The sequence below is a fragment of the Muntiacus reevesi genome, chromosome X, assembly GCF_963930625.1.
Source record: "Muntiacus reevesi chromosome X, mMunRee1.1, whole genome shotgun sequence".
In the NCBI taxonomy this organism is placed as follows: Eukaryota; Metazoa; Chordata; class Mammalia; order Artiodactyla; family Cervidae; genus Muntiacus; species Muntiacus reevesi.
In genome coordinates, this window is record NC_089271.1 from 19,428,515 (window position 1) to 19,452,742 (window position 24,228).

A 24,228-nucleotide genomic window follows, 5' to 3' on the forward strand; every position below is an offset into this window, starting at 1 on the left:
TGGCGTGCTGCGGTTCCTGGAGTCACAAAGAGTCGGACATGACTGAGCAACTGAACTGATAGCTGTATAGGACTTCCCTAGTGGCTCAGATGGTAAAGAGTCCATCTGCCAATGCAGGAGACACGGGTTCGATCCCTGGGTAGGGAAGATCCCCTGCAGAAGGGAAAGGCTACCCACTCCAGGATTCCAGCCCAGAGAATTCCATGAACTGTATAGTCCCCGGGGTCATGAAGAGTCAGACACAACTGAGCGAAAAGACAGAATGCAGAATATGAGTACATATACACACAGGCACACACACTTGTATATGCAAGTCATGTATCAATTCTACTGTAAAGTTTGGTTTTGGTTTATACTTTTCTTAATTTAGCTTTATTAAATGCATTCCATATAGACATGTCTAATAAATCTTTGTTGGCTTAAGGCCTCTCTTTCATATCATCATAGAATAAGGAATACCAGCCCTTCCCATTTTCTACCACAGGGTGTATCCCTAAAAAGAGAGTGTGGTAAGAATTGAATCACCCTCTGATCTCAGCTGCATTAACTTTCATGTCACAGGACTGATAGAAACGTCTACCCACTTGTAAAGAGGCATAACCTTCTCCAGTGCCCCAGGTTCATTAGGGCTGTTTCCTAGCTAATTGCATTGTCAGTTTCTTTTTGCTAGAGGTCTAACTTAACGAAAAGTGCCAGGCAATTTGTTCAGGAAAAGTTTTTAGCTAGCCAAAAATATATGTGCCTGGATTTTATATTTCCTTCTTCTTGTTTAAGAACTAACTTTCATAGTTATAATTTGGTAAGCAGCTACACTTATATGTAAAAAAATTAAGGAGTGCCAGCTTGATGATTCCTTCTTGAATATTATTTACTACTTTCTACATAGCTCAAATAATAAGAATATAGTTCTCTTCATTTGGACAAGCCCAACGTATAACTGAGATATAGTATACTGTAGTATAAAAGTATAGTATTTTTGCTGAACTGAAACTCATATTTTAGAATTGGCATTAGATTTATAAGCTCATCACCATCTCATAAGACTTAGTAGGTCAATTAAAATTTGGTATTTTTCTCTGTTTTGTTTTCATTCAGTTTATTCTGTAGAATTAAGATTTCACCCTTAGCATTTAACATAAAGTTAAATTTTATATGGTTTGATAGGATTCATGGTTCTGTTTAGGGTAGAACTGGAAATAAGAATTTGGAAGAAATAAAATTAATGATCCATGAAGAAAGAAATATTGCATTTACGTTTATAGTCATGTTCTAGAATGTGAGCTTTTCTAATAAAAATTTCATAGCTGGTTAGTGAAATTATCATAAGATAAAGTTCATTTTAACTAATCCTAAATGGAATATTTCTACTAAAACACCACTCATTATGGGTCCAATCACCTGGGCTGTGTGATTAATACTTTGTGTGAGTAAGAATAGGGATCTCATAAATTATTAGAGATTTTTCTCTTCAGAATCCTATAGAAGAAAAAATCAACTTGTCATCATCTTAAATCCCATTCTTAAATTCTATATATGATCAAGTTTCTCCACCCTCTCTCCACAAGAAATGTTGCTAATATGTAAGGAAATTTTGATATATCCATTTAGAATGAGTTCCAGGAACATATCTTTTTTACTATTAAATGAGATATATACCGTTTAAATACAAAGCGTAATTCTTTTCACTAAGGTTATTTTATTAGTAACAAACTGAAATTCTTAAAATACAAGTTTATATAGTGCTAACTTGGTTCTTAAGGTCACAGTACCCTCACAGAGGTGGTAGTTCTTAAATACATCTTTGTTTTTAAGCAGTGCAGATATTACCATGAATCAGTTAGATGAACTGGCAGAAGAAGCCTATATTGTTAGCATTGTTAATATTATACCTATTTTCTTAAGCAGTAAAAGCCATTTATGTGCTGAGGTGATTTCTTTTATATGCCATAGTATGGTGAACATGAACTAGAGCAAGAGTTAGATTATCCATGGTCCATGTCTAGCTGTGTCATTTATTACCTGTGTAACCTCTAGGCTAGTCATTCAACCTCTCTGAGTCTTGGCAGTTTTTTTCCCTGCAAAATAGGAATGATTAAAAATTGCACTATAAGCATCAAAGAAAGTTTGGAAAGATCAGAAGATATACAGGAAAGATATTATTACTACTTTAAACCCTCTGCCATTTTACCACCCTAACACGTCCCAACATCCTTCTCCTTTAACCCTTTCTTTAGGGATGAAAAAGGAAACCTTCCTTGTGAAGACCTCAGAGGACATATGGTGGGCAAGCCAGTGCATAAGGGATCTGAATCACCAAATTCATTTCTGGATCAAGAATATCGAAAGAGGTTTAATATTGTCGAGGAAGATACTGTCTTGTATTGTTATGAATATGAAAAGGGAAGATCAAGTAGTCAAGGAAGACGAGAAAGCACCCCCACTTACGGTAAGAAGTCTTCTCTTACATTGATGAAGGAGTTTATGTCTGGTATGGGAATCTCAATTTTTTTCCTAGGCTTTTCGGTTGTAAAAATTACCTGAGAGCTTTTGAATCTTTTTAAATTGATCTGTTTCTGTTGTGTGCTTCCAAGTGGAATCTCAACAATATAAGGCATGACATAAAAATTTATTCTAAATTTTCCAAAGGTAAGCAAAAATAATTGCCTTCCAAAGGCAGTATTTTAACTCAATGATACATAGAAACCTTTTTGAATCACATGTAATTTTTGTATGTCAGAGGTTGCCAAACTGAAGTAGTTCAATAGTTTTTTTTTTTTTCTTTTTTTAATCAATACTTAACTGTTAACATAACTTACTTAAAATCAAATTTCTGTATTTCTCAGATATTAAAAAATCTTTAGATGGACTTTTCTGGGTAAAATTTTATCTCAATTTTTGTTTTGTTTTTTTATAAGAAGTGGTAAATTTTGAGTGAATTTTAAATAGAAAGGACATAATATATTTAAAGCAAAATGGGCCTAGAGTTACCATGTCCCAGGATTTTTTTGTCTGACTCCTATTTTTCCATGCATGCCCAAGAAAGTAACCCAGAATTGATATAGTTTAACTGAACCATTTGCAGATAAATTTGCCTAAAGTTAGAGTAGTAAAGTCCATGGTCCTCTTGCAAGAATGAATGGATTTAATTGGAATTCTGTACTACTTGCTTTCCAGTTTTGGGAGAAGGGCAGGATCCTTGCTGATTAGTGCAGATTTGATCAGTAGAAGCTGAAGAGAAAGAAAATTGTTTTTAACTTTCTCTTTCCACTTACCTGCCTTACTTGTTCACCATGGCCATATGCCTCCCTCCTGTGGTCCCAAAAGATTGGTCATCACATACTTTGTAACCGACACCCTGTTTCCTTACAGCTTTTTGGTAATAATGAGTAATAATTAAGTATGGGAAATTTTGCCCAAAACGATCCTAAGTAATAGAACCCCACATATCATGCTTTATATTATTCTCGGTACTTGTGCTGTTTTTCATGTGCTCCTCATTCATACTACCCTGGCGGCACTTATTTTGAGCTGTCATAAATTGAAGGTATTTGCACCTTTGCTTTTCTCCACTATTATATTATAAACTTCTGCAGTAAAACTCTGCCTGCCATCTTTGTTATTCCCACCCCTGCCTCATCACATGAGATTTTTATTTTTCTGCATTCATTCCACAAGTACTTGTTGACTACATATTATTAGATAGGTGTTCAGTTCAGTCACTCAGTCGTGTCTGACTCTTTGTGACTCCATGGACTACAGCACACCAGGCTTCCCTGTCCATCACCAACTCCTGGAGCTTGCTCAAACAAATGTATATCAACTCTTCTTTTTTTATGTCCCAGAATTTTCTGGCTGTTTTCTACTTGTATTGAAGTAGATAAGAATGTTTAAGGGGAAATTATAATCACTAGATAAAGTTGATTAATGATAGCTTTAGGAAAAACAGTTTACCAAGGCCTTACTTAAATGGCTGTGAACTGTTAGTTCCTTCAGACTATGGTTTAAAGCACCTAGTGCTATCATGTTCCACAAATCATATCTCTTCCAATAAAATAGAATACCATTTAAATTTTAGAAAATGTAGATACCCGACAGATACCTAAAGTGTTTTTATAAACAACTTAGGAGAAAATAAATGTATATATACTTAAAAGAGGAATAAAGAAGTAATAACAAAAGTTCTCTTACTTTTGGATTTGAAAGTGTTTTTTTTTTTGTTTTTTTTTTTTAATTTTGAACCTGAAATATAGCCTGAACTTTCATTTAGAGATACTTTAGAGATACCCCAGTAGAAATTTCCTGGCACGACTGGAAAATTGTTGCATGTAACTGGCAGTTTAATGTATATTTACCTTTTTAAAATCAGATCTTAAGTAATAAAACCTACTTGTCACATACATGAATTTCTGGCCATAACATTCCCAAAGAGTAATTTATTTGTTAATGCATTCAGCTAATATTTGTTGTGTGTATAAAGTCAGCCAGGCACTGGGGATGCAAAGATGAATAAAATATAAATCTTCCCTGAAAGGCAGTCATAACCCAAAGGGAAAGAACAAAGAGACGCAGTACAGCAGCAGCTTAGGTAAGGAGGAAAGTGAGCGAAGTGCGGCAGTAGCTTGGGAGCTGAAGCCCCAGTGTCTTCCTGGGAAGTCACATAAATATAAGTGACGCTTATGCTGCGTTTTAAATGATGAATAGTCATCATCCAAGGTTTCTCAATACTAGTTAACCCTACCAAATACTTTACATCCTTTCAAACCTAGTACTGAGATCTGAGAGTTTATATAAATCTCCCAGCCCATCCCCTAAAGGCCCCAAATATTAGTAACTTCAACCCTTAATAAGTAATAATTGATGACAACTTCATTTAACCTATAAAATGGTCCCATCATATGGATCCCCAAGTGTGACAATATTCTCTTGGGTTTAAAAATAATGATAATGAAATGCTTGATCCTGCTGAAGTATATAACAAAAAAAACCCTGATTACCAAAAAAAATAAGTTCACAATTAATATTTTCTGAAAATGAGAGTAATTTAACTTGTTAGCGCTTGTGCAATACCTTAAAAGCATTGTATAAGTCTTTTAGCCTTACAGTTCAACTTAGTTCTTCATTGCAAATATCCTATCTTCCAGTGTGTGAACTTAGCCACCATTGCTACCTATTAACTTCCCAGTTACCTGTTTACTCAAAGAGGTTCAGAGTTAAGATTATAACAGTCTAGATAGTGTTTTGAGAAGCAAAGGAGAAACATAATACAGTTTTTACTGTGTGCTTTTGTCTTCATTCATATTTTAAAGTTAGATATATAAGACAAAAATTAAAATTTAGAGACACTCTGTTATTAGACTCAGTGACAAAGAAACAGATATGAAGAAAAATACTTGAAAATATCCTAATCATATACTTTATTTATTTTTTTAAGACTGGAGGTTTATTAAATGCTTTATCATATTTGTTAACCGACTTCTCAGTTTATATCATGGACCCACTATTTGTGGGTAAGAGTGAATTAAAAGATCAGTTATTTGCCCTAAGCCATAAGACAAATACAGTATGGATAGAGAGTAGATGGCCTATTTAGAAAATAAGTAAATACCTGTTGAGCTTTTATGTATGCCTTTAAAAAGCATTGGGCTTACCTCATAGGTCAGTTGGTAAAGAATCCGCCTACAAGGCAGGAGACCCCGGTTCAATTCCTGGGTTGGGAAGATCCACTGGAGAAAGGATAGGCTACCCACTCCAGTATTCTTGGGCTTTCCTTGTGGCTCAGCTGGTAAAGAATTCATCTCCAATGAGGGAGACCTGGGTTCAATCCCTGGATTGGGACGATTCCCTGGAGAAGGGAAAGGCTAATCACTCCCGTATTCTGGCCTGGAGAATTCCATGGACTGTATAGTCCATGGGGTCGCAAAGAGTCAGACACGATTAAGCTACTTTTACTTTCACTCTAAAAAGCATTAACCCATTTAATCCTCACAACCCTGAGAGGTACATAACTAATAGAATCCTTACTTTATAAATGGATTAAATGTCCTACCCAGCTAGTAAGTGGTAGAACCTTGATATTTGTTGACTCTATCAATGTTATTAGCTAACTAAATAATATGAAAATATTTTGCTAAAATGTAGGAAAGTAGTTCAAAAAGGCAAAATGGTTGCCTGGGGAGGCCTTACAAATAGCTGAGAAAAGAAGAAAAGCTAAATGCATTTAAATGCAGAGTTCCAAAGAATAGCAAGGAGAGATAAGAAAGTCTTCCCCAGTGATAATGCAAAGAAATAGAGGAAAACAAAAGAATGGGAAAGCCTAGAGATCTCCTCAAGAAAATTTGAGATACCAAGGGACATTTCATGCAAAGATGGGCACAATAAAGGACAGAAATGGTATGAACCTAACAGAAGCAGAAGATATTAAGAAGAGATGGCAAGAATACACAGAAGAACTATATAAAAAAGATAACCACGATAAACATGATGGTGTGATCACTCACCTAGAGCCAGACATCCTGGAATGCAAAGTCAAGTGGGCCTTAGGCAGCATCACTACGAACAAAGCTAGTGGAGGTGATGGAATTCCAGTTGAACTATTTCAAATCCTGAAAGATGATGCTGTGAACGTGCTGCACTCAATATGCCAGCAAATTTGGAAGACTCAGTGGTGGCCACAGGACTTGAAAAGGTCAGTTTTCATTCTAATCCCAAAGAAAGGCAATGCCAAAGAATGCTCAAACTACTGCACAGTTGCACTCATCTCACACGCTAGCAAACTAATGCTCAAAATCCTCCAAGCCAGGCTTCAACAGTACATGAACCGTGAACTTACAGATGTTCAAGCTGGATTTAGAAAAGGCAGAGGAACCAGAGATCAAATTGCCCACATCTGTTGGGTCATCAGAAAAGCAAGAGAATACCAGAAAAACATCTACTTCTGCTTTATTGACTACGCCAAAGTATTTGACTATGTGGATCACAACAAACTGTGGAAAGTTCTTATAGAGATGGAAATACCAGACCACCTTACCTGCCTCCTGAGAAATCTATATGCAGGGCAAGAAGCAACAGTTAGAACTGTACATGGAAAAATGGACTGGTTCCAGATTGGGATAGGAGTACATCAAGGCTGAATATTGTCACCCTGCTTATTTAACTTATATGCAGAGTACATCATGTGAAATGCCGGGCTGGATGAAGCACAAACTGGAATCAAGATTGCTGGGAGAAATATCCATAAACTCAGATATGCAGATGACACCACCCTTATGGCAGAAAGTGAAGAACAACTAAAGAGCCTCTTGATGAAAGTGAAAGAGGAGAGTGAAAAAGTTGGCTTAAAACTCAACATTCAAAAAACTAAGATCATGGCATGTGGCCCCATCACCTAATGGCCAATAGATGGGGAAACAATGGAAAGAGTGAAAGACTTTATTTTGGGGGGTCCAAAATCACTACAGATGGTGACTGCAACCATGAAATTAAAAGATGCTTGCTCCTTGGAAGAAAAGCTATGGCCAACCTAAACAGCATATTAAAAAGCAGACACATTACTTTGCCAACAATGTTCTGTCTAGTCAAAGCTATGGTTTTTCCAGTTGTCATGTATGGATGTGAGAATTGGACTGTAAAGAAGGCTGAATGCCACAGAATTGATGCTTTTGAACTTTGGTATTGAAAAAGACTCTTGAGAGTCCCTTGGACTGCACAGAGATCAAACCAATCAGTCCTAAAGGAAATCAGTCCTAAACGTTCATTGCAAGGACTGATGCTGAAGCTGAAGCTCCAATACTTTGGCCACCTCATGTGAAGAACTGAGTCATTGGAAAAGACTCTGATGCTGGGAAAGATTGAAGGCATGAGGAGAAGGGGACAACAGAGAATGAGATGGTTGCATGGCATCACATGAGTTTGAGTAAGCTCTGGGAGTTGGTGATGGACAGGGAAGCCTAGTGTGCTGCAGTCCATGGGGTCACAAAGAGTCGGACACAACTGAGTGACTGAACTGAAGTGAGGAAAACAGTTTGTCAAAATTTCATTACTCCTTCAAAAATGAAGCATCTGATTTCAATCAAGCAGAACTAGGTCTAATTGTGTATGTTCTTCTATATGTTTTGTATTTCCTGGCACTACAGTAAACATGCATTCACATAGACATGGCCCTAACACACCTTAGGAAATGATAGCTGAAATGAGGGGTAAAGTTAGCAACAGTGTGTTAGGCTCTTTTTAAATGAAAAAGTGTAAATGGGTTTTACTTTCCTAAGAAGATAAACAAGAATGACTCCTGGAAACACAGATACAGTAAGGGAAACAACCTAGATTAGTGATTGCTGGCATTGACGTTATAATCAGCCGTACTCGTTAATCCTGTCTGCCATCTAATTACTCCAGTATGACTTTAGGAATGTTACTCTAGGGCTCAGTTTCTCATTTGTTAAATGAAGATGATAATATCTGTCTCATAGACATTTTGTGCGAATTTAATGACAACAGACTGTAAACTGCCTAGAAAGTGCCCAGTATGTGCTAGATATTTATTTTCACTGCCTCATTATTACATAGAAACTCTAATGTTGCCAAGAGAATAGATCTTAAGTGTTTTCACCACATGCACAAAAAAGGATAAGTATTTGAGCTGATAGATGTGTTAAGTAGCTTGATTGTGATAATCATTTCATAGTGTATATGCATAATACCAAACCATCATTTTGTATACCTGAAATGAATGCAATTTTTATTTGTCAATTATCCCTCAGCAAAACTGGGGGGAAAACAATCAAAGAACTGAAATATTTCAAAATGTAAATAATATTAATAATAATAAGAGCCATTTAAAATTCTTTGAAGAATAAGATGGGTTGAATAAACAAAGTTCAAGGAAGAAAAGAAATGTTAATGTGAAAATAAAAGGGGAAAAAAGGATAGCATTAAATTACTTTAACTATTTGGTCTCATCTGCTCATGCTTCAAAGGCAAAGGTTCAAATTGGATGAGATTAGTTGCTTGGCAACTTTTCAGAATGATTAGTATTTCCCATCAGCTTTCTCTTTTCACTGTTCAGACTCCTTGCTCTTGTTGCTCCATCACAGCACATTTCTGTGCATATTAACCTGCTAAAAGGTAGACACAGTTGGCTGAGTCCCTTTGTGGTTGTGAGTGGTCATGTTTTCTAAAAGTAGGATAAAAACATATTTTTTGACAATAATATTGTAGAATAGTATTAGTTTGAAGGAATTCAGACCTTTTCTGATTTATTGAAAATCCAGGACCTCACAGAAAGCACACAAATGAATGCAAGGTTGGTATTTTACAAGTGTTTCTCATAAATGTTATTTGTCCACAGTGTGCACTGAGGAAAATTAATTTCTATATTATACCTGATCATTTTCCCTGGAGTAGCTGGAACAAGAGAAAGCCAAATACCGTGTCCTTTTTAGCTACATAAATAGCACATGGCTTGAAGTGACCTCTAGTAGCATGATGAAGGACCTATGGGCAGTGATACTGGGAATTGAGCTTTATCATTGTGAGGTGAGGATATGGTCTGAAGGTTCTAGGGTCTCTCATCATACTTCAAAATCACCTTTCTCTGTCGGACAACTTCATTCTATCTCTTGAGCAGTTGAATTACAATTAATAACATTATTTCAAACATTTCTTAAAGGTATCCAGAATACATTCACAAATACATTTCCAAATGAAAGCTTGTTCCCTCTCCTGTGTTTTTTTAGTATAAATTTTCTTCTTTATCAAACAATAGCCCAACTGTTATTCATCAGCTATTAGAGACAAAAGAAAATGAGCTTCTAATCACAAGAAGTTTCTGTGCTCAAGTAAAATGTACAACTTCCAAAGAAGTAAAAATTAGTAAATCAAAAATGCAGAAATACGAGATTTGTACTGTACTCATAGGAATTCTTATTCTTTAGGACTTCCTTAATACATTTCATAAAGACTGCCTGTTGGTTTGCTTCACAAAATAATTTTGACTATCAAGCTGATGGTGATAAGGAACCATGTAACTGATGGAAAAGTAGTTCAGCAGTATTTTGGCATAGAAACAGAAAATAGTCTAAGGTAAAATTTAGAGTGATCACCTAGGGAAGGCGCTCTTCCTTAATCTCTATAATTTTACTGATAAAAATAGAGCATGAATTTTGAGGTCAGATAGAGCTGAATTTAGTGCCAAGGCTTGGCCTTTAATAACTGATTGACTTTGTACTTGAGAGTTAGCCTCACTGTACTTTTGTTTCCTTATCTGTAAAATGGGATAACAATACTACTCTCAGTATTTTGATGAGGCTCAAATGAGATTTTATGAGGATTAAATATATGCCAAGTACTTAGCACTGATTTTGCCTCATAGAAAGTACTCAAGTAATGGTGCCTAAATGGCATAGTAAATCACTGCTGCTCATAAATAAAAGTGTCTCAAAGATTGTGAAGTGCTGATGGATCAAATTAATACTTCCTCCTTTCCTATGGAGGGACTCAGTGAAGAACTAAAGAAATGAAAGTATTCCCAATAACCAACCATTTAAATCATGCCTATGAAAAGAAATAGTTTGCTTTCTTTGGTTTGGTTTTGAAAAGTAGAAGAAAGAACATCAAATAGCTCATAACACTAGAAACCTCTGTGATTCAAGTTTTCTTTTTAAGTTCTGTTACTGAAATCATTACTTCATAGGTTAGGTATGTTTAAAACAATTTAGACTCTGCACATTTTAAAAAAAATAAGATTAGTTGCTTTTAAAAAAGGATAGAGAAAATAATATGCTAAGTAAATTGAATAGTTGGAGACTCAAAAAAGTGAAATCTGGCAAGAGGAAACCAAGTAATAGATAAGAGTAAAATTAAGAGGAAAAAAACTTTTAATAAAGTTCTAGAATATTAATATGTAGATAAAAAGGAAGAATTAGCAAACCAAATCAACAAAGTTGATGCAACTATTAGAGAAAAAGAAAAACAAAAACATGTTTAAATGAATTAACAGAAAGATAGGAACTAAGTGAATTAGTGCTTCCCTTAAAGACAAAATGGGAAAGCCAAAAATAGAAATAGACCAACTCAGGAGATTCGCAACTGGGTCAGTATTGTCCCCTAGGGGACGTTTGGCAATTTCTGGGAACCCTGATAGTTGTCATAAATGGACATGGAGGTGCTACAGGCATCCAGTGAGTTGAAGCCTAGGATGCTACTAAACATAAAATGAATAGGACACCCCTCCCACCAACAATAAAGAATGATCCAATCCAAAACATCATGAGTGCTGCTGTTGAGAAACCATAACTAAATTAAGAAGAATCGGTTGTTGACAAATACAAAGTCAAATATTTACCACTCGAAAATCAAAGAACCCTTGAATGACATAGGGCCAATTGCCTTTTTCTTTTATTCATACAATCTGGGAACTTACTGCTCTGAAATGATAACCTACATTTACTCACACTTAGCATACTCTCTGGTCAGAAATAATATAAGCTTGTGAGTGTCTGAGATGACTTACCCAGCTCTACAGTAGAAAACCTAATCATGGCATCCCCTGGAGCAGGAGGGAACTCACTGTCCCTAATTGAAATCAGAATGCATTTTCCCTCCATGGGAAAATGATGTACTAAATAGCAGTCAGGTGAAATTTAAATAGAGTGGTTGATGTCTGCTTTCAAATCACAATGTGGCTTAAATAATTCAGCATTTTCTTATGTATGTTCTTCAGATCACTACTTCTGAAAGAGATTCTTTGTAAAAGAAGGAGATTATGTGGTTAAATAAGATTGGGAAGCTCTGCATATTTTATCCCCCTCTCGGCAATTAATACGTGCACATTAGCATACTAAAGGCTTTGAAAATCTTGGTTTCCCAAATGTATTTGTACATTGCATCTTCTTTGGTTTTGGTCACAAAATACCTCCCAGTGTAACTGATGTTTGATGGCATATATTTTGACAAAAGCTGATACAGACTTGCAGCTCCTCCTGAAGACCCATATACCAATGATAAAATTTAAGTTGCAAACTGCTGACTTAACAGAAATCCTCTATTCTTAACTTAAAGACTGCCCCAGCAGACATCTTGTTGAATGTCGTCTTCATTCTTACTGTGCAGAATAGCCATTTTCTAGAGTAAATCTTATTTGTGATGAAAGTCCAAACTAAAGTAATAAATACTAACTGGAACGATCAGTGCATGGTTCCTCATAGAATTACTTTTATCTCGGCAAAACAATTTGCTGGAATCATGGAAGAAATAGATCCCTGGGGACAGAAAATGCCAAGTGTGATATCCAGTCTTGTTAAAAGCAATGACTCAAAGTTATACACCGAATATCTTAATGACTGGAAACATTAAAGCAAATAATTAAAAACAATAGACAGCCATTTAAAAATATACATATGACAATCTAACATTACTTTATAAATGACACATCATGTCAAGCCAGTTTATTTTCCATCTTTGTTCAGGGATGGATAACAAACACAGTTACAGCTACAGTTTATGTTCGAATACTCCATGAGTTCTTTACCTAGCCTTTAAGAACTTTTTGCAAGAGTTGCAAACTGGCTGGTAGTATAGTTGTTTAAAAAGCAGTAATCATACATGTCAGTGTATTATTTTTGAAGAAAAATGGATTGAATCTTTGTATAATGCAATGGTCTTCAACTCATCACTTAGGCAACTTAATGTAACGAAGTTACAAAGTCTCCGTTCACTGGCTGACTCCAACACTGATTATGGATGAAATCCTAAGAAATTAACTGGGGTGTGTGTCAAGTTTTTCATCTCTACCTTTTTAAAAAATAGTTTGCTCTATTGTTGTGTTTAACTGGAAAATGGGATGTTTTTAACCAAATAATATTTGCCCCACATCATCCTTCTTTCCCACAACTGTATTGCTGAGCACAGCAGGAGGCAAAAGTATTTAGCAAAGCGCATTGCTTTTTTACCCACCAGAGCCTTCAGAAGAGAACCCAGAACTGTTTTGCCACTTAGTATTTAAACCTCTGAATTCTTCCCAGACCTCCCACATCCCTCTAATGTAGAGGGATAGGCTCTATGCACTGTGGCAGCATTTCAACTAAAATAGCCTGCCTCTCTGTACTCCGGTGTACACAGCACATTTGCTCTCTTGGCAGAATGTAATTTGGTTCAAAATGTAATTCGCCTTGGAATCAAGTGTTCAAAATTCCCTATAATTTTTGATGCGGTTCAAAATTTTCTCCTTCAACAATTTTTATGTGACTCCCCATTTAAAGTCTAGATCACTTTTAGGGAGCAGTAAGAAAATTCACAAAGAAGATGTAGCTTATTCTTTGAAATGATATTTTAATTGTTTTGGTTCTCTATTAATGCAACCAAAAAGATTTCAAGTTAATAATTATCAGGTTTGTATTTGATTTATATTGTTATAAGGTATTAAGTCCAGTACTTAAATAATCATCACATTGTGATGTTTACAAGCCAGTTTTTCTCCCTAACTCTTTTATCTAGAAGTGAAATTTTTTAAATATGGCCCTAGAGATCAAAGTGCCCATTCTTACTTATTTTATTAGATCCAGATATGTTGCCTTTATCCTTTAAAAAGTACTGACTTTCCATTTAATTCAGTTTTACTCCTCTTTAAATGTGTGATTCTCTACCTTAAATAACCTCGGGATGTTTTCCTAGAAATGCAGTCAACCATCTGAAAGTAATTTTTCTGTCTGGTATGTGGGGAGTTTGATGGGTGTATGTGACATGCTTATAGCTTAACATTCCTTACTATACTCATTTTCATCAAAATATTGACTAAAATATTCAGAACAGATGTGTATATGTGTGTGTGTGTATTTTTCTAGAGAAAGCTTCTTTTGTGAGCAATTAAAAGGTACATCAGACATAAGGAGAAATTTCTCTGCAGCCTTTTTTCCCCCAATTCTTTGGCAACTGTAATAGAGAAGATTACTTCTCAGATGCAGTATATCATCCTGAAACGTTATTATTTTAGCATGTTGGGGCCAGAGTTTTTAAAAGGTAGGGGAGGGATACAACTGAAAAAGGCAGCAATTCAGTAGTATTTCACCATGCACCATGGGTAGTTTAATATGGAGATGTTTCTAGATAAGAAATCAGGAGGCGGGATTTCTAGTTCTGCTTGATTACCACACAGCTCTGTCAGGCTCAATTTGTTAGAATATTGAAAGTGGTTGGTCAGGTTCTTTATTAGACAGAAAGGGAGGGAAAGCGAGGGGGAGGGGGATGGAAAGCTGACAGGAAGAAAGGGAAAGGAAATTCTGAAAACAGAAACTAACCTTATGAGGAAGGTCCCCTGTTTACTTTCTTAACAGGTCATCAGTTAGCAAATACTGAGCTGTTAACTATGTTTAAGTCACTGTGCTAAGTGATAGAGATGCCATGGTGAACAATAGAGGAATTTCTGTTCCCTTGTGAAATTTACATTCTAGAATGGTGACAGAATTCAAGCAACTAATTTAATAAATACTTACTTGACTATAGGTAAGTAAGTATAAAAAATTATGAAAGAAAAACAAATACAGAGAAACCCAACCTAGAACAAGTTCAAGGAGAATATCCCTGAGGAAATGACATTTTTGCTGAGCTCAAAAGTATGCATTTGAGTTTAGTAAGAGAAGAGGAGACAAAAACCAGAGAAAGACAGTATCCTGGGTGCCAAGTGAAGAAAGTATTTCAAGAAAAGAATAACCCTCTGTGTCAAATGTTGCAGATAGATAAGAAAAGTCAAGGGTTCTGAAAATTGTCTTTTGGATTTAGCAACATGGAAGCACTAGTAACTTTGACAATAGTAGTTTTAGGGGAGTTGAGGGGCAAGATCTTGATTGGAGAAGATTCAAAAAAAAAAGAGGAAATTCTACATGTAAGTGAGATCATACAGCATTTATCTTTTGTGCCTGGCTAATTCCATGTAGCATAATGTCCTTCAGCTTCATCCACGCCATCACAGATGGCATTTCCTTTTTATGGCAGAGTAATATTCCTGTGTGTGTGCGCGCGTGTGCGTGTGTGTGCGCATGCACCACATTTTCTGTATTCTTTCATCTGTTGATGGACACTTGGATTGTTTACATGTCTTAGCTATTGTGAACAATGTGACAATGAATTTGAACTCTTGGAGATAACTGATTTCCTTTCTTTTTGATATATACCCAGAAGTAGGGTTGCTGGATCCTACAGAAGTTCTCTTTTTAATTGTTTGAAGAACCACTGTGATGTTTTCCATTATATACACTTGAATTTTGCTGAGAGTAGATCTTAAGTGTTTTCACCACACAGTCGACACAGTCATACACGCACACACAGATGGTAACTGTGTGAGGTGAGGGTACCATAACCTGCTTGTGGTCATCATTTCACATTACACACCTCAAAAAGTCATTCTGTACAGCCTCAATGTGTACCATATTAATTTGTCAATAATACTTCAATAAAGCTAGGGGGGAAAAAGAGGAGAGAAATTGGAGACTGAAAATCAAAATGAGACTTCTAGGAGTTTTTCTGTAAAGGGGACCAGAGAAAATGGTAGTAGGGTGGCTGTTTGTTAGCAAAGAGAGGTTGTTTATTTTTTAAGACTGTAGAAATTACAATATGTTTGTATGCTAATGGGAATCACGGGGTTGAAAGGGGAAATTGATGCTACAAGAGAAAACAAGGTAGAATTGTTCAAGAGATGCCTTTGAGTGAGAAAAAATGAGTAGGATCCAGTGAACAGCCCAGTAATCTCCCTAATGTCTAGCATCCTTTCATTCAAGCGTTCAAAAGAAATTTAATGAATACCCACTCTGGGTCAGAATCCTTGCCAGGAACTTTCATAACAAAGATATATAAGACCCAGTTCCTGCCAAAAAGTAGAAAAAACCTATAAACAGAAAGATAGAATACAGTATAATTAAGGATCATGTATACCAAGGAGCTAAGGGAGCCCAGGAGAGCGAGCAGTTAACTCTGCCACAGAGCACCATAGCATGTGTAATAGCACTGAAAATACTTTATTGGCTAAGGGAAAAGTCAGTTTGTTTTCAAACAATTCTGTACACTGCTATTAAAGCATAGCAGTTGCATATTGAAACAGTATTTGATCATCATAAGGAGTTCCATCATTGTCAATCTTCTTTTGTTTGTTTTTAGTAGACCACCAGTTTAAAGGATATAACACAGGAACAGCTTGATGGGATAGATGCGCAGTGCAAGACATGGGCCGAGAGCTTGGAGCTTCTCTGCCCTCCCTCGGTGTGCGACTTTCCTGAGCTCTCCTCCTGTTCATTGCCTGGAAGCTCTTCAAACCCTGTCCTTTTGATTTTTATGGAGGTTTCATTGTATAGGCACAGTTGACTGAATAATTGGTCCTTGGTAATTAAACTCACTCCGCAGCCCCCTCCAGTCTCTAGAGGCTGGGAGTAGGACTGGAAATTCCAACCCTCTAATCACATGGTTGATTCTTCTGGTAACCTGCCAGTAATTGGAATATTACCCCATGTCTTTGCTTCCAACAGTGGATCCCTGTCCTACTGTATCTCGCTGGTGCTACTCTTCTCCTGAGTTATCTATTTATTGTTTATTTCCTTTTTTAGAATATTTCTTATCAATTTATATATGTCCCTTACAATATGCTGTTCAGTTTGTCTTGTTCTTGGACTTTCTAAAACTTCTATCTGCTGACACCCAGTCTTTTTTATTTAATTTACTATATCTTTATTTTATTTTTTAAATCAAAGTGTAACTTACAATATTTTGTTACGTTTAGGTGTACATCAAAGTGATTCATCTATATATATTATAGATTATTACAAGATATTGAATTATAGTTCCCGGTGCTAAATATTCTTTAAATTAAATTTCATGTTCTGTTTGTGTTTAGTTGCAGCTAAATATAGTTCATCTTTTTTAAAAAGCTACTTGCCATTAATTTCAGAATAAAATTCAAACAAAATCCAAAAGTATCTATCTTTGACCTCTTCTACATTTATTAGGCTACAGTTAAGAAATATAGTGCACATTTGGCACCTCTATAGAGATCCTGATTAGAATGCTCCAGATGTGCAACAGATATGAAAAGCCAAGTAACAGAATAATTTAACTATGAGACAGTAGCAGAGAGATATTGCAAGGCTTATGATCGCATGTCACCTACATCAGCTCACCCAGATTCTCTCTGTAAAATTGCAGAGATCTAGCCCATGAAAATTTGGAAACTGAGGTGATCATTTATGAAGTCGTTTGCACACCTTGTAAGGAAGTCATTAAGTAAATACATCATTTGTGGGTCATTAATAATTTTGTCATGTCTAGTTCATCCTTAAATTTCAAAGAGCTTAGTAAAATATACTGAATAAACTGTATTGGCAAAATGCCATTAAGTTGTCACATTTTCCCTTAGCAACATAATGAGAAAGAAGTATCTTAATGGATTTTTTAATGAAATATGTGGAATGTCTGTAACAATTTGATTGTGAAATTTATCTAGCCAGGGGGGAGAGTAACAAGAACATACTGTGACCAAGAGCTATTGAAAGGTGGGAAGACTGGTAGATTAAAGGAGGAATTGTTAGAGTGCTGTGGTGGATGTGCTAAAAATACAGGCTCTAGTTGAAAAGCAGGATACTGGGAAGAATTACTGCCTTTTCAGGTGATAAGATTAAGCATTTATGACCACTAGAATGGGTGGAGGAGAGAATCTCAAAAAACTGAGAGGCCAGAATATTAGTGGATGAATATTGAAGTTACCAAAGGTTATTGTAGAAGTAGTATTTGAGTGCCTAGGTTTGAACCCTGGTACTACACACTTACCAACTGTGTGTCCTTGGGTAAATTGCATACACTGTCCCAGGCCCTTCATCTGGTAAAATGAGGGTAATGGTTTATTTCTTATAATTTTGAGAATTAGGTGTTGTGCTAGATGTCCTTTTTAAACTTGTGAATGATTTTTCTTTTGGCTATTTTGTGCTTCACAAATTTTGAATTGATCAGAAATCAATTGATCAGCCTCACCAAAAAGCTATCCTAAAGTCTATGTCATGAGTGCTGCTTGCTACAATAAAATGCTGTTTAGTAAGAACACAGACCCAGAGGAAAATGGGACAGACCAAAGCAGCGATTACTTGAATCTGGAAACTAGAGTTCATAATAGCAAAAGAGATGCTTAAGGGCAGACCCAGCTTTAGGCCATAGAAAAGAATCTAGTTGCGTTGCTGAAGCATAGTGATATCTAAAAAGCAGATAAGAATTAGGAAGCAGTGAAGATGGGAAGTTAATACTGTGTTCCAACATTAAATACAAGGGGCTACTGTCTTGAAGATTGGCTATCAAGATAAAGACACTTGGGCATTGAGGAATAAGACAGATCCAGTTATAGAAAATGAAGTCACTAAAATAATGGTCCTCTTTGTACAGGACCACATTATTAAAGTCTGGGGCTCCTAAGAGAGCAAACCTAGGCTTTTCTGTATTACTTATAAAAAGTGCCTTAAGTTTGCATTATCACCTGGCCAATTGCCACAGGCAGTTTCACCTTCTGGCTCAAAACACACGTATTTTTCATCTTCACAAATGCCAACCATAATGTTGCATATGAGTGAGTGTGTTTTGCAGACTGTAGCTAAAAGTCAGTTTAAGTTTGAGCGGACATGGGGAAGAAAAACAATGTGATGTGAATTTTGTTCTCTGTGTTTAGGCAAGCTACGACCTATATCTATGCCAGTGGAATATAATTGGGTGGGGGACTATGAAGATCCAAATAAGATGAAGAGAGATAGTAGAAGAGGTAAGTGTTCTAGAATTTCAGTGTAGGCTGGGTTGTTGAAACAAAAAGCAGATTTAAATGTTTTTTTACATAGGATGTTATGGCTTCAGTGAAAAACTATTCATTCTCTTATTGATTTTTATGATACATCCAAACCAACTCAGAGCAACCTTTAACTGTCTTGATCTATTATTAAGTAAATATCTTCTCTGAATGCCTCCTAAGGGATTTAGAGTAGATAAGTACAGTATAAAAAAATTAATATCTGTTATTTGAAATTCAATACTTGGAAAACAAGGTCAGAAGTGTGAAACTGCATAAAATAATTAAGTTCAACAAATAGGAAGCATTTGTGATCAGTCCCCATTGGTCCGCAATGCCAACCTCACTATTTTTGTATTAATATAACCTTAAAATGAGTTTTGAAGCACATGGGTAAAAGCTAATAGAAACTGGGCCAGTGTCTCTAAAAGAAAACCATATAAAAATGGAAAAAAAAACCTGCTTTGCTTTTTTCTCTCCTGTTTGCTGTTCAGGGTTATCTTCTTACTTGGGGGTGGGCTACACTTGAAGTATCTACCAAAAGTAAGTTTTTATGTTCACTTATCCTGCTATTGAGGTGAGCAGTAAAGAAGGCAACGGGAAATTTTGCTACTAAATGGGATTCAACCAAGTGTGGATGGATATGGTGGGCCCAGTGGGTCATGCTGCTACTTCCATTTTCTGAAATAAGATCCATAAAGTTCTAGATGAAAAACAAAAAGAAACAAAGAGAAAAAAAAGTCTTCATAGGACATGACTTCACGAAGCTTCCTTTAAAACATGTTTAACCCATTTGCCTGTTATTTCTAGCCAGTGTGCAAAATTTATTTCATTAATGCACAGATCCACAGACCACACAGAAATAAGCATATCTGCTTCATTAGTCTTCTTAACACTTGTTTTATGGAGCGAGCATTTCTGAAAATGTTCGTAAATATAGGAGCATTGAGATTACTTTACATCTGTGTATTCACTCCATTTTCCAAACTTCAGTTTCTCACCTCTTCTGTTTTATAGAATTAATCAAGAAAAATATTTTTTTAAGAAAGAAACAATTATTTGCCTTTTCTGAGTCACCCTTTTGGGACTTGATATGATAGTAACATCTTGGGGAATAAAGGCTTTATGAAGTAGAGTTCTGGCTATCGATTTAAGCATATATTTTTTTGAACTACGTTTCCTCACTATTGGTCCATAATGTGGGCTTTAACTTCTCCAAGGATGTTCCCTAGGATGTTTGTTGTCAGATTTTAGCAGAATCTCCTTGCGAGAACTTGTTAAAAATTTTATGAGCCACACACCTGAAACTTATGATTCAGGTTCTGCAGGTAATTCTGATATGGTTGGTTCAGAGCTAAAACTTGGAGAAATACTCTATAGGCTATCAACTTCCTTTTGTCCTGTGATCCCAAATAATTAAGATTCTCCGTATTTTCACTACAATGGTGTTGTATAAAGAAAATCAAGTTACATTTCTGAAGTGAAATCTAATAGTACACTTAAAGGATGGTAAGTTTGGAATATTTGCATATCTACATTGGTGTATTTATCTTTTTTTATTTAGAAAACTCTCTACTCCGATATATGAGCAATGAAAAAATTGCTCAAGAAGAATACATGTTTCAGAGAAACAGCAAAAAAGACACAGGGAAGAAGTCTAAAAAGAAGGGTGATAAGAGTAGTAGCCCGACTCACTATTCGTTGCTACCTAGTTTGCAAATGGATGCACTGAGACAAGACATCATGGGCACACCTGTGCCGGAAGCCACACTGTACCATGTAAGTACACTTCGAAAGACTCTGTGATGACGGTTTTATTGGCAGACTGGCAATTGACTCTTTTTGGTAAATTTCAGATTATTTATTTTTATCCTCTTGTCAGATTTTCACAAAAAATCTTAAATTGAGATTTTTATGCCCTGAAAAAAAAAAACATTTAAAAAAAATGACTTACCGATTTGTCCCTCAACTCACATGTTCAGTGAGTTCATATGTTGTAGCAGCTTATATTTTTAAGGATATAACTTCATAACTTCCTATGCACAGAACTGATGGAGAATAATAATTAATTAGCTAATCAATTATTATGATAATATACAGTAAATGAATAGCTGTAAAGTTCATCACTAAAGATAGGGTTTTTAATATATTTATGGTTTCATTTAAAAATGAACATCTGTTGTACAGTAGACTTGAACCATGATTCTTGAGGTAAAGATGAAAAGACATAGGTAGCACCCCATTATATAGAAAGAAAGTCACACCGAGAGTTCCAATACAATTTGTAGTAAGTCAGTGTAAGAGTGTAGGAGAAGAAGGGCCTTTGCCCCTTTGGGAAGGGAGAAGAGGCTTCAGAATAAGGAGCATATGGGTAAAGAGTGAAAGATGAGTAGCAGTATTTTTGTGGTGAGGCATATGAAGGTATGCTACCCATGTGTGTGTATGGTATGTCCCAGCGATTTTATGCGGCTCAGAGTTACCAGTTCACTAAAAATTGAGGGAAAGCATGTGAGAAAGGGCAGTAAATGGGCCCCTAGAGAGCTAAGTGGGGAATTGTATGATAAAATACTTGGGCTTTTTGCGGCAGTAATAAAGAGCTACTGAAGAATTGGCCTATAGGATCTCTCTAGTGCTGAGAGCATCCATCAAGAGATGCGAGGCCAAAGGCAAGGGCCATTAAACCCAGGCCAGATGGATGATGAGAAACTAGGACAATGGTAGTGTGGAGGCTGATAATCTTACTGACCCAAACATTCAATTCACAAGATCAACCCATTTTATGACATTTTGGTTGGAAGGAAATTTATTGTGCTTCTTGTTAGAAGACCGTGAAAAACATGGCTACAGGTTTTTAAGTAATTTGAGCAACAGTGCTTCATGTTCACAGCATCAAAAAAAATTTGATGTCACTGCTGTGGAAGATAGATCATCTAGATATACAAGATGTGAAAGATTTAACAACTTACATTTGAGTTGCTTTCCTGAGTATATCATTTAAATATCTTATTACTTACAACTCTCCTAAAACTGAAGTGTAGGAAAATATTTTCATTTATTTGGGTTGATGTAGGAGTGCAGTTCTCTATGGCACTGGTTCCCTATTGTCTCTTGTCCCCAATTACATACCCCCAGCATCTTCCTCTCCACAAGAATAGTGCCCTTATCAAAACCTGCTTCTCTGAATAACTGAGTAATTGGGTTATTATTTTTTCCACAGACATTTAAAGTTGTTCTTAAATCAATACTCAGAACTGTGTGATGGGAGACACTTGTTCTTACTAGTCAGAAATGCTCTCTTAACACTAAGCTCCTTCTCTAATCTGGCATTCCAGTCAGAAGTAATAGCCTGAACAAAGATCGAAATATAAGAGACAGCTGGCCTATTCGAGAGGGGAGTTGGTAGTGAGAGATGAGGCTAGAGAGGGAAGAAGAGGCCACTTCACCCAGAGCTTGTAAACTATTAAAGGGCTTGGATTTATCCTAAGAGGAACGGTAAGCAATTGAAGGCTCATTCAAACACTCAGCCTGTGCCATCCTGTCATGCACATTGGGACAGGAATATACTGTGTGAGGAAGGAAAAATAGCTGAGTCTTGTGGATTTTGACTAATTATGGAAGATAGTAAAAGGTAAAACTGGTATATTGTGAGCATCGTCTAGGAGTATAAATTGTTAGCACCTTTCTGAAAGGCATTGTTTAGGTGGCACAGTGGTAAAGAATCTACCTGTCAATGTAGGAGATACAAGAGACGCAGATTTGATCCCTGGGTCAGGAAGATTCCCTGGAGGAGGAAATGGCAACCCACTCCAGTCTTCTGGCCTGGGGAATCCCATGGACAGAGGAGCCTGGTAGGCTATGGTCCATAGGGCCACAAAGAGTTGGACACGAACGAGCGATTGAGCCATGAGCACATGATCCTGGTCTAGTAACTTCACTTCTAGAAATTTATTCCAAGAAAGAGAAGAGCCCACTTTTGCCTCCTGTTTTTATTCTATATCCTGAGTTTGTAGCATATTTCCAAGGTAGATATTTATCCCAACTAATTTTTGACAGACAGTACAGGGTAAAGAATATTCTTAATCATGGAGGAAATCCTCCCGTGTAACACTTACCCACTAATTTCAGAGTGAAAGGCTGAACAGTTTCTAACTCTGGTCTCTGTTTTTAAAATAGCAAAATAATTGTTAATCCCAAAGAGCATGTTAAATGCCTATAATCGATGTTCAGAAAGAAAGAACATTTATTGATGAGTTGTTATTAGACTCAAGTTCCTTTGAGGATCTTAGTTGATTAATTTAGGACTTTTGCAGTTATCAAGGGAGTTTCCACATTTATGTATTTTTAAACCTCACTACAACTGTATTTGCAAATGACCAACTCAAAATGGTTAAGTGATTAACCCAAAGCATGTTGCAAAAAAAAGTGCAAGAGTAAGGACTAGAACCCAAACCACTAGGGATTTTTCCACATTCTGCTTTGGTCCTCCATGCATGGTAGGCATTGCATACACATAAGAATTTGAGCTTTAATAACTAGTGAGTGAGTTTTGGAAAAGTTTACTTAAAGAAATATGTGTGCTCGTATGCTGCTTTTAGTAGCATTTTTAGTAACTGGATTGATTTCTACCCAGGTTTCTCTTTTGCTCTATGTTACTATTTTTTATTAAGTTCAAAAAAACATACAGAGCTTCTGCTATTATAAAACTCGAGCAGTTATTCAGCATTATATATTACCAAATCTACAGGGTATTATAGTTAAATCACCTGGACTTGGGAGGCAAAATAACATATGTGTAAATGATTGCTTTTTACATTTCACGGAAATTTTTGTTTTATTTTTTAGTCTGTATATATGTACTTATTTAAAATAAAAGGACGTTTCCTTATGTTAATTTTTTTAAAACACAAGATCTGTATCAATATATAATTCACTTACCTTCATAATGAACCATTATCTTCATTCTTACCAATTATTCCTTTGGATGACACAGCTCTTTTTAGTGAAATAAAACTTAAGTGGAAGAGGGCTATAAAGATAGAATACGGAGTTTTGTAGGCTGCTGTCTCTGCTATAATACTAGTTCCATGTGGTCTGAGTTGAAATTTAGAGAAAAATTTAGTTGAACTTTGTACCAGGATCATATCAGCAATAAATACCCTTAAAAAATTTACTAAAGCTGTGGGGGGGAGTGCGATGTAGGATGTAGGGTGTTCCTTTTTAAGCTCCTAAAATATCCTCATTAGTGTATTCTAGAAATTAGCCTAATAAAAATACACAAAGCCAGGTAAGTACAGTTTGATTTCAGTGTGACTCATTCCTCTTAGCAATTATAGCAGAAATGTTTATATAATAATAAAGACAATTTAGAAGTTTATGGTATTGTAAAATACATAATTTTATTTTTATTAATTGCATATTTGTTATTCTAGTTTATG

At 35.9% G+C, this 24,228-nt stretch overlaps 1 protein-coding gene across 4 annotated transcripts in view; it reads left to right on the forward strand.

Annotated features, from left to right (window-relative positions):
- CNKSR2 (connector enhancer of kinase suppressor of Ras 2) overlaps positions 1–24,228 on the forward strand; it is a 263,683-nt gene that overhangs the window by 154,756 nt on the left and 84,699 nt on the right. For 2 of the 4 annotated variants that reach the window (XM_065916516.1, XM_065916518.1), the window contains 3 exons: positions 2,235–2,446; positions 18,683–18,772; positions 20,358–20,572. In XM_065916516.1, the coding sequence (XP_065772588.1) occupies positions 2,235–2,446; positions 18,683–18,772; positions 20,358–20,572 (517 nt within the window). The remainder of the gene's footprint in view (positions 1–2,234; positions 2,447–18,682; positions 18,773–20,357; positions 20,573–24,228) is intronic. The other 2 variants (XM_065916517.1, XM_065916519.1) reach the window with 1 other exon arrangement.